Genomic DNA, 14,837 nt, shown 5'->3' with positions numbered 1-14,837 from the left:
AACAATGCACTGAGCGCACTTCAATTACAAAAGGGTCTCTGGTCCAGGTGCACTACAAGAGAATCCCAGGAAGACTGCAGACGTTTTGCTACGCATATTGAATAATTTATTATTAATTTATAAAGCATCAGATGACTGGAGGATAGCAAACATAATACATGAATCCGGTTAAGTGGGGCAACCATTTATTTGGGACATCCCTTAAAGAACAAAAACTAATCGAGAGAATAGCCGGGATTCCCTTCTTTTATTTGCGACACTATGCCGTTTATTTGGGGTAAGAGACTGCTGAGACAGTTTCTAACCAGCATAGCCATTAGACACCACTCAGTGTTTAGAGCAATCAGTTTTAAAATAGTGTCAGTTGTGTGTGTTTGTATTCAAAAAGCAAAGATCTTTGTACTGATAGTTGGCGAGAAATAAGCATTAAGACAATTTGGAACTGTTTTGCTCACTGCTGTTTCTCGAGCATTCAGGCTTGGAGATGCCAGAAACAACCGGGAGTGGAACTGAAATTATTTCACTACTTCAAGTTAGAAATTACAAAGGTATCAACAATCATCTTGAATTTTACAATGAAAATGAAGATTTGGAGGATGCAATCCTAAAGCATTGTATGAAGGTGGTCTACTATCCGCACTAGGTGTCTGTGATGTTCATTTATTTACAGTCAATCAAAAGAACACAGCAGACGAATTCCTCTGTTGATAACTATTAGGAACTAGTACACTTACATTAGAGGTATTGGTACTGTTCTCATTTGTTATGCAGTCAATTTAAATACGTAAGTTGTTATTCAGTTAAATGATGGTTTGTCTTTGTGTATTTATAACTTTTTAACTATTTCCATTAACTTTGGCTAATTGGTCCAAAGTGTCCCAATTAACTGGAATCGCCTGTATCTACATTTAAGAAAGTGGCCCATGGTTCAAGCTGATGGTAGGGCAAATAATGAAACCTCTGATGAAAGCAGGCAATGTTACATTAAAAGCAAAAAAAAGGAATAGCCCTTTATGAAAATACGGCTTCCCCAAACTAACTGCACGTTTGAAGCTGTGACGGGGAGCCGACAAAGAAAATGCAGGAGGTGGAATCGATCTAGCTTTTCAGTAAGCAGCCGATAAGTGACTCCCAATGAGCAAGTCCAGAAAGTGTGGCATGGAGGAGGAAGAGGCGCCGAACACAGTGACAGCAAGCTTAAGGACGGACGGCAGTGGAATTAAAGAGGAGGGAGCTATTCACTAAGGAAAAAGGCGAGCAATGAAGAGAAATGCTGAGACCACTAGTCTTCAGCATTTATTCTCACAGTTTAGACTCTGGAATCAGCAAGCTTTCGAAATTGGAGAATGATACCAAATTGGAGGCTGAAGATGGTGAATGCTAAAATCAGACAGATTACAGGAAAACAACAAACTTGTCGAATGGGGAAATAATTAGCAAACTAAGTTCGACATCACACCTGCTCTCACTCCCGACCCTGTCCCCCTCTCTCTCTATCCCCCCCTGCAATTTTTCGCTTGCATAGCTCTGCCTTTTCCTCTCTCGTATCGCTCCAGCTATTTCTATCTCGCATCACTCATATTCTGGTTCTTAATTACATCGCTACCGCTTTCTCTTTCGTGCTGTCCCTCAGCCACCCACCCACCGCTCTCCTCTCTTGCACTGTCTCAGCATTTCCAGCAGTCTATTCTGTTGCATTGCCTCTACCGTCACTGCCTCACCGAGCCGCGGGTCTCCTGCTTTCCCTGCCCCAGCCAGCCGCCACTCTCTGGGACCGCTCCGGCTCTCAATGTCTCTGCCAGCCCCTTGCATCGCTCGGGAGCTCTCTGCCTGTCAATCACTCCGCTCCTACCCAGCCTGCCCCGCACCGCTGTCATGGCCGCCGTGTTGTCAGATCGCCTGGAGGGAGCACATGGAGCTGCTCCGGGAGGCGGCTGCTGCGCCAAGTCCGAGGGGGAACCTTGCTCAGCCACGGACGGGCTGCTGGAGCTCGAACTGTCGGTGCTGCGGGGCTTCCAGAGAGAGGCGGAGGCCGGGCGCTGTAAACAGGAGCGCGGAGCAGGTAAAGGTGCCGGGGTGGTCGCCTGGTGTTGGGGGCCGGGTTGGAGAGCGGGGTCTGTGCGGTGGAGGTGTAGCTATGTGTCTGGTCAGGAAGATTTCAGCTGTGTTCGTGCCCCTCCACTGGCCTCCAGTAAGTGTCAGGCAGACAGCACTCTCTACTGACCCTCACCCAGCATCAGTAGTGTATCATAACTAACCAGAAACTCAACTGGACTAGTCACAGAAATACTTTGGCTATAGAAAAACTGTGTATTTCCATGTTGTGAATTTCTTCACTTGACATATTAAAACCAAGGTGCAAGTGAGGGGAGTGATGGAATAGTCTCCATTTCTTTGGATGAGTGCAGCCATTAGCAACTTGCAAGACTCCTAAAACAGACCAATTGATTGGCACCCTATCTATCACGCTGAGTACTGTAGGTACTCCTTCCACGACTGGTATGCATTGATTGTACAAGGTTATTATGTCGGCAACTGCAGTAGCACTTTGCAAACTTATGATGACTCTTTCACATCCCTTTACTGGAGATGTTGCTGCATTCTCGGACTAAATTCTAGCTTAATAGGATTCTGTCTTATTCATTCGGAGTTTGAAGAAATTTAGTTTGTCACCTAAAACATATGAAAATTTCCATAGAATTACAATGGAGAGCATTCTGACAGTTTGCATTACTGTCTGGTGTGGGGGTGGGAGGCTACTGTACAGGACCGAAAGAAGCTTCAGAAAGTTGTAAAATTAGTCAGTTCCATCTTGGCCTCTGTAGTATCCATGGCATCTTGAAGGAGTGGTATATCAGAAAAGCAGTGTCCATCATTAAGGACCCCTATAACCCAGAACAGGCGCTCTCTCATTCTTACTGTCAGGAAGGAGGTACAGAAGCTTGAAGGCACACACTCAATGATTCAGGAACAGTTTCTGTCCCTCTGCCATCCAATTCCTAAATGGACATTGAACCCATGAACACTAACTCACTTTTTAATATATTATTTCTGTTTTGTACTTCTTACAATCTATTTAATATACATGTATTTACTTTAATCTTTATTTATTCATTTTACATCATCAGTACAGCTGCTGCTAAGTTAACAAATTTCATGACACATGCCGGTGATAATAAACCTGACTCTGATCTCTCTTGGTTATTCTGTTATTGTCTCTTGAACATTTCTTTTCCACTATTTTGTTGCACTTTTTGCTGTATTTGTTGTATTTACTACCATCATGTTTGCCCTGCGAGCTTCGTGCGAGCAAGTAATTTTGCTACACCATGGTGCATATGACAATGAATAAGTTAAGATCTACCAAGGAGGAAAGGGCAGCAAGCACAGTGCCACCATCTTCTGCTACACTTTCAAGACATACATCTCCTGGACTTGGATGTTCATTGACATTTCTTCATCATTGCAGGGCCTGTTTTCTGGAAACTCTCCCAACAGCACTGCAGGAGGGTTTTCTCCAGTAGGACTACAATGGTTCACAATGAAGGCTGACCATCACATTCTCAAAGGCGTTAGGGATGCATAATTTAGTGACAGAAGTCTCCTGATCACTATTTATCCTTCAATCCACATTATTAAAAAAGATTTAACAGATCATTGACAAGTTATTGTGTGCGCTTGCTGTGTGTAATTCAATGAGTCGCTTCTGACAGTGACTGAAAATACCTCATCGCGATAGGGTGCTTTGGGGCATTTTGATGATATGAAAAGGGGAGATCTGATTTTGTCCAATTTTAGGTAACTTACGTTTGTAAAGTTTTGTTACTTTGGAAAGAAAGTAAATAATTTTATGTGCATTGGAAAAGTTTTAAGTTTGTTATTTGTAATCATATTGTTCTCTTTTGTAACTTGCTAATGGTTTGGGAGAGTTAACACTCAGTTCATCTGGGTTTGTTCGTTCGTTGTGTGCCATGTCGTATGACGTAGGCCATCATGGTCATGATTATTCTTAGCATATTTTTCTACAGAAGTGGTTTGCCATGCTGCCTTCTGGGCAGTATCCTTACAAGACAAGTACGGTATCTTTATCAGCCATTATCAATACTCTTCAGAGATTGTCTGCCTGGCATCAGTGGCTGCATAACCAGGACTTGTGATATGCACCGGCTGGTCATACGTCCATCCACCACCTGCTCCCATGGCTTCCCGTAATCCTAATCGGAGGGTGGGGGGGGGGTGCTACACTTTGCCAAAGGGTGACCTGCAGGCCAGCAGAGGGAAGGAATGCAAAGAAACCACTTTCTTTGGTTGAGATGTATCACCACCCACCACCCTCATCTGGGTACATGGTTTAAATATCTTTTCCCTGGGTGGCAGCTGAAACCTGCTTTCAGTTGCCGGATTGCTCTTTATAATGACAGAACGCATGTAAAATTAGTAAATGTTTTGTCAGTTTTTCCCATTTTTGAAATGTAATTTGTGGCTCGCTGAGAAAATGCCCAACCCGGTACAATTCTTGTTTGTTTGATTTTGGGATCTGGGTGTTGCTGGCAAGACCAGCATTTATTTCCACTTCCTTTTCCCTCCGAGGTGATGGTGGGACAACAGCTTGAACTACTGCAGTGCTTTGATGAAAATATTCCCCACATTACTCTAGGATTTGCAGTGAAGGAATCAGAATCAGATTTAATGTTGCCGACATATTTCACGGAACTTGTTAACTTTATGGCAGCAGTACAATGAAATACGTGATAAATAAATATAGAGAAAAAAACCGAGTTACATTAAGTATATATTTGTCTGTTAAATAGTTAAGTTAAAATAAGTAGTGCAAAATAACAGAAATAATAAGTAGTCCACTCAGATATCGATGGCAGAGGGGAAGAAGCTGTTCCTGAATCGCTGAGTGTGTACCTTCAGGCTTCTGTCCCTCATTCCTGATGGTAGCAATGAGAACGAGGCGTGTCCTGAGCGATGGGGATCCTTAATGAAGGAGTGTTAATATACCTGCAAGTACGGATGCTGTGCGACTTGGATGGGAAACTGCTGGTGGTGATGTGCTGCTCTTGTTCTTAGAGACTGAAGTCACCAGTTTGAGAGGTGCTGTAAGAGTACATAGATGAGCAAGCATGGCCATTTGGTAGATGGTGCACATTGCAGCCACGGTGGACTAGTGATGGAGAGAACAAAGGTTTAAGGTTATTAATGAGGTGCCAAATAAGCAGACAGTTTGGTTGTGAATGGTATTGGCCTTTGTGAAAGGAATTGGTATTAGAAACATAGAAAACCTCCAGCACAATACAGGCCCTTTGACCCACAATGCTGTGCTGAACATGTCCTTACCTTAGAAATTGCCTAAGGTTACCCATAGCTCTCTTCATTCATCCAGACAAATGGATAACATTGCATCACTTTACTTGTGGCTGTTAGTTGGCCAAAAAGTCATTGGCTGTCAGGAGATGAGGGGTACCTTGCTTTTGACCTGCTCCATGAACTATGGTATTTATGTGCCTGGTGTATTTAAGTTTTTGATCTCTGATTATCCCCAAAGTATTGATGGAGAGTTTGGCATTATCATTTAATGTCAAGGATAGGCATATAGACTCTGTAGTTGCTTTTGGCATAGCACTTTCATGGCATGAGTATTATTTGTCACTTATAAGCCCCTGCCTGAATGTTGTCTGGTTTTGCTGCAAAGTGGCATGAACTGCTGTAGATGCTGAGGAGCTGTAAATGAAATTGAACACCGTCCAATACCAAACACAAATTTCAATTTCTGATCTTATAACAGTAAGGTCATTGATGAAACAGGTGGGCAAATGAAGGTTCCCTGATGAATTTTAATTAGGAAAAGTGGACATTTTCCCCATATACCTGCTTATTAACTGGATTGTTAATGCAGGTCGCTGTAAACTACTACACCACCATTGTTCTCTGAAATACAAGATGATGCAGTATATTATGTCCATGGGATACAGCAAGGTTAGTTAATTGAAGTCATTTGAAAATTAATGTTATGTAAGCAGCCAAAGAACCCTTGGATATTTCCTGTACAGAAAACCTTATAGAAATCAAAGATTCTGTTTTACATTAGTTTATAGAATTACAATGTGGAAGGATGCTGCAGTCCATCAAACCTTTTCAGGCTTTTTATGATGTCTGTTCTATTCCCCGGCTCTCTTCTCTTGCAATTTTTTTATATATCAGGTAAGTATTTATTTACCTTACCCCAATTCAATAATTTTAGTCACCCCCGCTCAAAGCTTCTCTGATATAAAATTCTCTACCAAACTGAAACCCCACAGCCTGGGGTATTCTATTAAATCACCTCTGCATGGCCTTCATGAAGTGTAATGCCTGGAACTGGACACTATGGCAGTTGTGGTTTAACTGTGATGCTAGGTGAAATTCATCACAGGAAAGTGTAAACTAGAATTTCAGTTAGAAGAACCTAAAGGTACAATAAAATGTAAAGAGTGCTGATCAGAAGGAGCTGATGGAATAGACATCTGGGTATGTAGGCAAATAAATGTGCTTTGAATACAGTGGGTCAGGTTCACAATGTGGTTTAAAATACATAAAGAATCTTTAACTTGAGAGATGCATAATTAGGAAAGAGTGTATACTGAATTAGGAAAATGTGTATACTGAGAGATAGATTAAAAGGTCCTGGGGATTTATAATTACCTTCAATGCCATTATGCTTCTAATAGACTTACTGTACATTCCCAAACCAAAAGCCATGGATGAGCCAGGAGGTACGTCGTCTGCTGAAGGCTAGATCCTACACTACCTCCCTCATGACCATTCAGGGCCCTAAACCGTCCTTCCAGCTGAGGCGACACTTCACCTGTGAATCTGTTGGGGTCATCTACTGCAGTGATCCCCAACCACTGGGCCACAAAGCATGTACTACCAGGCCGCCAGGAAGCGATATGATTTGGTGATATGAAACGATATGAGTTCGCTGCACCTTTCTTCATTTCCTGTCACGCCGTTGAATTTTTTTGAGCGGAAAAAATGTGAGCAAGTGGGACAGAAGCAAGTGCTGAGAGCCACCACCTCCACAAATGCTGCTGCTCTGAGAGCGTCGTACCTAGTGGCTAGCCGTATCGCTAAGGCTAAGAAGCCTTTCACTGTTGGTGAAGAATTGATTCTGCCTGCTGCCAAGGACATGTGCTGTGAACTGTTGGGAGAAGCTGCAGCTAACAAGATGGCACAGGTTTCTCTTTCAGCTACCACAGTTTCAAGGAGAATCGATTACATAGCAGAGGACATCGAAGCACAGCTGTTGGAACGGCTTAACGATTCACCAAGGTAGGTTGTCCAGGTCGACGAGTCTACCAATGTCAACAACAAGGCAATACCGCCGGTTTATGCGTGATATACATTTCAAGACGATGTGCACGAGGATATGTTGTGTGCACTGCCGCTGCCAACTAACACAACTGGGGCAGAACTATTCAAGTCTTTGAATGACTACATGTCAGACAAACTGGACTGGTCATTCTGTGTTGGAATATGCACAGACGGGGCTGCAGCTATGACTGGACGGCTGTCTGCTTTCACTATCCAAGTCAAAGAGGTTGCTCCTGAATGCCAGTCTACACACTGTGTCATACACAGGGAAATGCTGGCTAGCCGAAAAATGTCACCTAATCTTAACAGTGTATTGAGTGACGTTGTTGAAAACGCCAGATCTGCCAGAAAAAGCCAGATCTCCCAGTGGCCACTCATTTTAATTCCACTTCCCATTCTGACATGTCAATCCATGGCCTACACTATTGTTGAGCTGAGGCCATACTGAGAAGGAGAAACACTTTATATTCCATCTGGGTAGCCTCCAATCTGATGCCATAAAGATCGATTTCTCAAACTTCCAGTAATGCCTTCCCTTTACCATTCCCCATCCCCTTTTCCCCCTCAGCTTATCTCCTGCCTCCTTGGTTGGCTGCCGGTGACTAGTTATGTTCCACAGGGGTCAGTGCTGGGACCGATTCTTTTTAAGTTGTATGTCAATGATTTGAAATGACGGCTTTGTGGGCAGGCAAGTCTAGCAACCCAGGCCTGTACCAGAAAACCAGGTATGATTTGCGAAGGACTATTTCCAGGGCGAAGGGACAATTTTGAAAAAGGTTGAAGGCGATATCAGATGCACGGCAACTCTGGCAGGGACTGCAAGACATTATTTCCTACAAAGCGAAACTTAATATTATGAATGGCAGCAATGCTTCACTACCAGATGAACTCAACGCCTTTTATGCACGGTTTGAAAGGGAGAATACAACTACAGCTGTGAAGATCCCTTCTGCATTTGCTGATCCTGTAATCTCTGTCTTAGAGGCTGCTGTTAGACTGTCTTTAAAGAGAGTGAACCTTCGCAAGGCAGAAGGTCCCGATGGAGTACCTGGTAAGGTTCTGAAAACCTGTGCCAACCAACTAGCAGGAGTATTCAAGCACATTTTCAACTTCTCACTGCTACGGGCAGAAGTTCCCACTTGCTTCAAAAAGGCAGCAATTATACCAGTGCCAAAGAAGAATAATGTGGGCTGCCTTAATGACTATTGCCTGGTAGCACTCAAGTCGACAGTAATGAAATGTTTTGAGAGGTTGGTCATGACCAGACTGAACTCCTGCATCAGCAAGGACCTGGACCCATTGCAATTGGCCTATCGTCACAATAAGCCAATGGCAGATGTAATCTCCATGGCTCTCCACACGGCTTTAGATCACCTAGGCAACACGATCACCTACGTCAGGATGCTGTTCATCGACTATAGCTCAGCATTTAATGCCATCATTCCCACAATCCTAATTGAGAAGTTGAAGAACCTGGGCCTGTGTACCTCCCTCTGTAATTGGATCCTCAACTTCCTAACCGGAAGACCACTGTCTGTGCGGATTGTAGATAACATATCCTCTTCATTGACGATCAACACTGGCGCACCTCAGGGGTGTGTACTTAGCCCACTGCTCTACTGTCTGTATACACATGACTGTGTGGCTAGGCATAGCTCAAATGCCATCTACAAATTTGCTGACGATGCAACTATTGTTGGTAGAATCTCAGGTGGTGTCGAGAGGAAGTACAGGAGTGAAATATGCCAACTAGTGGGGTGATGCCGCAGCAACAACCTGGCACTTAACGTCAGTAAGATGAAAGAGCTGATTGTGGATTTCAGGAAGGGTAAGACAAAGGAATACATACCAATCCTCAGAGGGATCAGAAGTGGAGAGAGTGAGCAGTTTCACGTTCCTGGGTGTCAAGATCCCTGAGGATCTAACCTGGTCCCAACATATTGATGTAGTTATAAAGAAGGCAAGACAGCAGCTATGTGTTATTAGAAGTTTGAAGAGATTTGGCATGTCAACAAATACACTCAAAAACTTCTGTAGTTGTACTGTGGAGAGCATTCTGACAGGCTGCATCACTGTCTGGTATGAAGGGGCTACTGCACAGGACTGAAAGAAGCTGCAGAAGGTTGTAAATCTAGTCAGCTCCATCTTGGGCACTAGCCTACAAAGTACCCAGAACATCTTCAGGGAGTGGTGTCTCAGAAAGGCAGTGTCCATTATTAAGGACGTCCAGCACCCAGGGTATGCCCTTTTCTCACTGTTACCATCAGGTAGGAAATACAGAAGCCTGAAGGCACACACTCTGCGATTCAGGAACAGCTTCTTCCCCTCTGCCATCCGATTCCTAAATGGACTTTGAAGCTTTGGACACTACCTCACTTTTTTAATATACAGTATTTCTCATTTAGCACATTTTTAATAACCTATTCAATATATGTAATTGATTTACTTGTTTATTTATTATGTTTATTTTATTATTTTTTTCTCTCTCTGCTAGATTATGTGTTGCATTGAACTGCTGCTGTTAACAAATTTCACATCACATGCCAGTGATAATAAAGCTGATTCTGTTTCTGAAACCAGTTGGGGGAGGGGGGAAATAAGCTCCCACTATCTAAAATTTTGACAAATGTCTATAGATGTGTGGTGGAGCATCAGGGCCTGGTATGGAAACACCAATGCCCTTGAACAGAAAATCTTGTAGAAGGTAGTGGATATGGCTCATTCCATCAATGGTAAAGCCCTCCCCACCAATGAACACATCTACACAGAGTGTTGTTTCAGGAAAGCAACATCCATCATCAGGGACTCTCATCACCCGGGCCATGCTCTCTTCTCGCTGCTGCCATTCCTCCAAAATGATAAAACTGAGGAATTTAAAGCTGCTGACACTGTCTGTCTCTGATTACAGGAATACAGCTTCAGGACAGTTATTAACCATCAGACCCTTGAACCAAAGGGGGATAACTTCACTCACCTTCACTTGCCCCATCACTGAAATGTTCCCACAACCTAGCAACTCACTTTCAAAGACTCTTCATCTCATTTTCTTGATATTTATTGCTTATTCATTTATCATTATTTTACATTTTGTATTTGCACATTTTGCTGTCTTTTGCACACTGCTCGAATGCTCATGATGGCATGATCCTTCATTAATTCTGTTATGGTTATTATTCTATTATGGATTTACTGAGCAAGTCCCCTGCTATGGATAAATAGCCCCACTGCCTTATGGGCAGCCTCAGGAGAGGAAGACTAAGGGAGTAAATCCGGTGTGGAGCCCCTAAGGTGGCTGGATGTCATTGAACATCCTTCCTGCAGCTCGTGCAGCCAAGCTGGTGCCAAATGTATTGCTTCATAAGCTTTCCTTTGGACTACACTAGTGAGGCTGAGAGGGGAATCTTGATGACAATGCATCTCAGGATCTCCGTACCTTCCACCCAGGCTTGTGATGATCATTGTCACCCATTGTTCTTCAAGACAGATATATGCCAGCCGCTACCACAATAAAATGAATCTCAGGGTTGTATGTGGTGACATATATGTACTTTGATAATAAATTTACTTGGAACTTTGATAGGTGTATAAGATGATAAGGGGCATAGATATCTAGTTCCTTTTTTCCAGGGTGGAAATAGTGACTATCTTATAATAATTTTATACTAATTGGGGGAAAGCATTGGGGTGTAGTCAGAGGTCAGTTTTCTACATAGAGAGTGGTGGGTACATGGAGTGCATTGGCAAGGTGGTGGGTAGAGGAAGATACTTTAGGAACACTTAAGATACTCTTTGATAAGCACATGGATGAACAAAATATGGAGGGCTGTGTGGGAGGGAAGGGTTCGATTGATCTGGGAGCAGGTTAAAAGGTCTGTAATATATTGTGGGCTGAAGGGCCTGTACTGTACTATACTGTTCTATGCTCAATTTGTATTGCTTATTGTCACATGTACTAAAATCTAGTAAAAAGCTCTTGTATACCGTCCAGACAGATCATGTCGTACATTGAGGTAAGAATATAGGGTTCCATTTTAGAAAATGTGCAGTGCAGGTAGACGGCCAAAGTACCGGGGCCATGACAAGTTAGACCTGGAGATCAAGAGTTCATCTTTAGTGTTGGAGAGATCTTTTCAATAGTCTGATAACAGTGGGATATCCTCTTAAGATTTTGTATATTCTGCCTGATGGGGAGAAAAGTTCATGATCAAGGTGTGGAGGTGGATGGGATTGGTCTTGGTTATGTTAGTGGTGGGTCAGTGGGTGGGCTTGTGTGGCAGATTAGGCTGCGTTCACAAATCTTTTGAATTTCTTGCATCATGGGCAGAGCAGTTACCATCCCAAGGTATGATGCATCCAGCTAGGTTGCTTTCTGTGGTGTATCTGCAAAAACCGGTACGAGTTATTGGAGTCGTGCTGAATTTCTTTAAGTTTCTGAGGAAGTATAGGCATTGGTGGCTGGTCCAGGACGCATTATTGATAATAGTTACACCTAGGAGCTATAACTCTCAGCCATCTACACCTCAGCAGACAGGTATGTATTCCACCCCATCTCCCAAAGTCGATGACCTGCTCCTTTATTATGAAAACTTTGAGGGATTCCTGGTTGTTTTGACACCATTTTTTTTCTCTTTATGTATCTCTGGAACTTTTGTCGTCGCGTTTTACATTTTTTAAAAGTTCAGTGTCCCACTCTGTTTTCTCTTTAATCATTCCCTTTACCTTCCTTTGTTGAATTCTAACCTGCTCTCTGGTTTGATACTACTTCAGCTGATTTTATATATCTCCTCCTTGGATCTAGTGCCGTCCCGTATTTTGTCAGCTATAGTTGAGGCACTTCTCCAGTTTTCTTTGCATCAGACAGAAATGAACAGTTGTAATGGTTCATCCATGTGTTCTAAGTACTTTCCATTGACTTTGCACAGTTGACCCTTTAACTAACCATAGCAAAACCAAATCCCCTATCATGTTTACTTGGCTCTGCACTGAACTGGGGCTGTGGCCTGCTCCTGCTGCTCTGGGCTTCGTGTCTATGGACTCACTTTTGTTCTGAATGCCATTTGCTTACTTTCATTGGTTGCATGGTTTTTTCTCTCTCTCTGCACATTGAGTGTTTGACGGTCTTTTTTTAATGGCTTCTTTTAGGTTTCTTTGTTTTGCGGCTGCCTGTAAGGAGACAAATCTCAGGGTTGTATAAATGTACTTTGAACTTTTGAAGTATAGCTGTTGCAGTCTTTTCCCTCTCTTTCTGAGCAGGAGAGTCAATCTTGATGGCACAAATCATGATGCTGCTGCTGCTTTCCCTTAGGAGGCCATTTCCCCTCTCCCTCAACAGTTCCCAATGTGATATACCTGAGAAGCAGTTAGCCACAATAAAGTCTTGCATTATCTGCTTGTGCCACCTGTGGCCATCTATTCCTTTTCTACTTGTGCAGCTATTACTCGCAACGTGACCAGTTTGTTAAACTTGTCATGCTGGATGCCTTCAGCATTGTTGTCACTCCATATCAAATCCATCCATTTGCGGAATGCTGGAGGTGTTCTGATTTCCCACGTAATGCGGGAGGTGTCAGTGAAACATCTATTGCTAATACCTGCTATGCAGTTGTAACCCTAGATTAGGTTAGCAGCTTAATCTAGGGGAAGACAGCCTCCAGCTCAGCCAAACTTGAGAAATCTTCTTTGGTTGGATGCTGTGTGATGTGTTCCCCTGTTAGCACGAAATAACAAACACAAAATGCCATTGAACGATTGAGCTTTATAATTCTTAATTTGGCTATAGGGTTAGTAAAGAAAAGAAAAAAAAAGGACCCATTCTCATGAAACAGTCTAATGCGCAACATTGGGAGCTCACTGTTTTCCCATCTGTTCATTCTCCATCAATTTTTTTTTCCTTGGGCGGTCGACACCCGACCCCATTCCAAGTCCATTCTGTTCTGCAGTCTATAACTTACCCGTTCTAGCATCTTCTCTCTCCATCTTCTGCCAAACGAAAGACCGCAAAACCTTCTCTGGGGCCCACAAGAAAGAAAATCTCCCCTCATTGGCTAGTGCATATTCCAAAGCCCCCCATTATCTCTAGCCATAAGCCAAACACTGTGCTACATAGAAAGCATTACATTAGCAGGGAAACCTTTCCCAGGTCATTACACCCCCCCGCCCCACCAAATTTAGTCATGTCCTCATGACTTTGAGATAATTTGCTAACCCTTTCTGCAAAACACAGAGTCCAACCCAGGTGTAAAAGGCAGTGACATAGCTCCCCAAGACAGTAGGGGCCATGCTCTGTTCCCTCGGTGCTACATAGGCCAGCCTATCAGTTGGTCTCCTAATTCTGTGAGACCTCTGTTCCCCCTCACCTAACTCTTCAGGTTCAGACAACTACTGGTCTACCTCAGCCTATCACTCGTGCGCACCTACAACTTGGAGCCATCTGTCCCATGGCCAAGCCCCACTTTATCCCTTGCAGGGTTCCACTGCAACCCCCCCAATTTCACCTAGCTCAGCGGGAGAAGGGCTGTGAGTCTCTTCCTCAGACAATTGGGAGTTAGCAAAAGGCAGAATATACCATTCAGAAGCTGATTCATTGGGTGACTCACTTTCACGTAGCCCTTCACGAGCCTCCAATAGTAACCACGGAACCCGAGGAACAAGTGCAGAGCACTCACAGTGTGGGGCCTTGGCTAGGTGGTCACCGCCTCTATCTTAGCTAGATACTCCCTCCGTGAGACTATGTGCCCAACATAGCTAACAGACATCTTGCAGAACTGGCACTTGTCCAGGGAAAGTTTTAACCCTTCAGCTTTCAGGTGGCCCAACATCTTCAGTAGCCTTGCTTCATGTTCTTCCAGATGGACCCAAACACTGTGAGGTCCTCCAGATACACCAATACCTCAAGCATGTTCATATCCCCCACTGTCTTCTCCATGACCCGCTGGAAGGTTGCAGGGGCTCCCGATATGCCCTGGGGCATCCTTTCGAACTGGAAGAATCCCAGGGGACATATAAATGCCGACTTCTCTTTGTCAGCCTCCCTCATGGGGATCTGGTAATATTCACTCCTCAGGTCTAGCACACTGAACCACTTCGCACCTCAGCCACTCCCACATCGGCCTCTGAGAACTCCGGTTTCACTGACAGATAACCATTGTATGGATAATCACCAGCACTAAGACCCCAGATCTCCAGTGCACTGAATGGTGTCAGTGTTAAATGCGTCAGATACCGGTTGTAAAACAAACGTTACAGCAACATGACCTGCGACCCGGTGTTGAGTATGGCTTTAGCATAAATACCCTCTATCTGTAGTGATACACTGGAGCATGGCCTCACTAAGCCTTCAGGAATACAATCTTTCACTTTTGGGGGTTCCTTGGTATATGGCTGGGGACCGGTTCCCCCAGAGATACCAAGGCCATTCCCTCACTGGGTCTTCTCTAAGTTTTTCCAGTGACTCTTCCTGCTGAGGTACCCGGGGGCTC

The 14,837-nt window shown here is 43.8% G+C and overlaps 1 protein-coding gene across 2 annotated transcripts in view; it reads left to right on the top strand.

Moving 5' to 3' along the window:
* The first annotated feature begins 246 nt into the window (after positions 1-246).
* ttc27 (tetratricopeptide repeat domain 27) overlaps positions 247-14,837 on the top strand; it is a 250,649-nt gene continuing 236,058 nt past the window's right edge. Inside the window, exon 1 of one of the 2 annotated variants that reach the window (XM_073050525.1) lies at positions 247-277. In XM_073050525.1, the coding sequence (XP_072906626.1) occupies positions 262-277 (16 nt within the window). In that variant the 5' untranslated portion in view covers positions 247-261. Of the gene's footprint in view, positions 278-1,641; positions 2,063-14,837 lie in introns of those variants that run through there. The other variant, XM_073050524.1, reaches the window with a different exon arrangement.

This window comes from Hemitrygon akajei, chromosome 7, assembly GCF_048418815.1.
Source record: "Hemitrygon akajei chromosome 7, sHemAka1.3, whole genome shotgun sequence".
In the NCBI taxonomy this organism is placed as follows: Eukaryota; Metazoa; Chordata; class Chondrichthyes; order Myliobatiformes; family Dasyatidae; genus Hemitrygon; species Hemitrygon akajei.
This window is presented reverse-complemented; position numbering and strand designations above follow the sequence as displayed.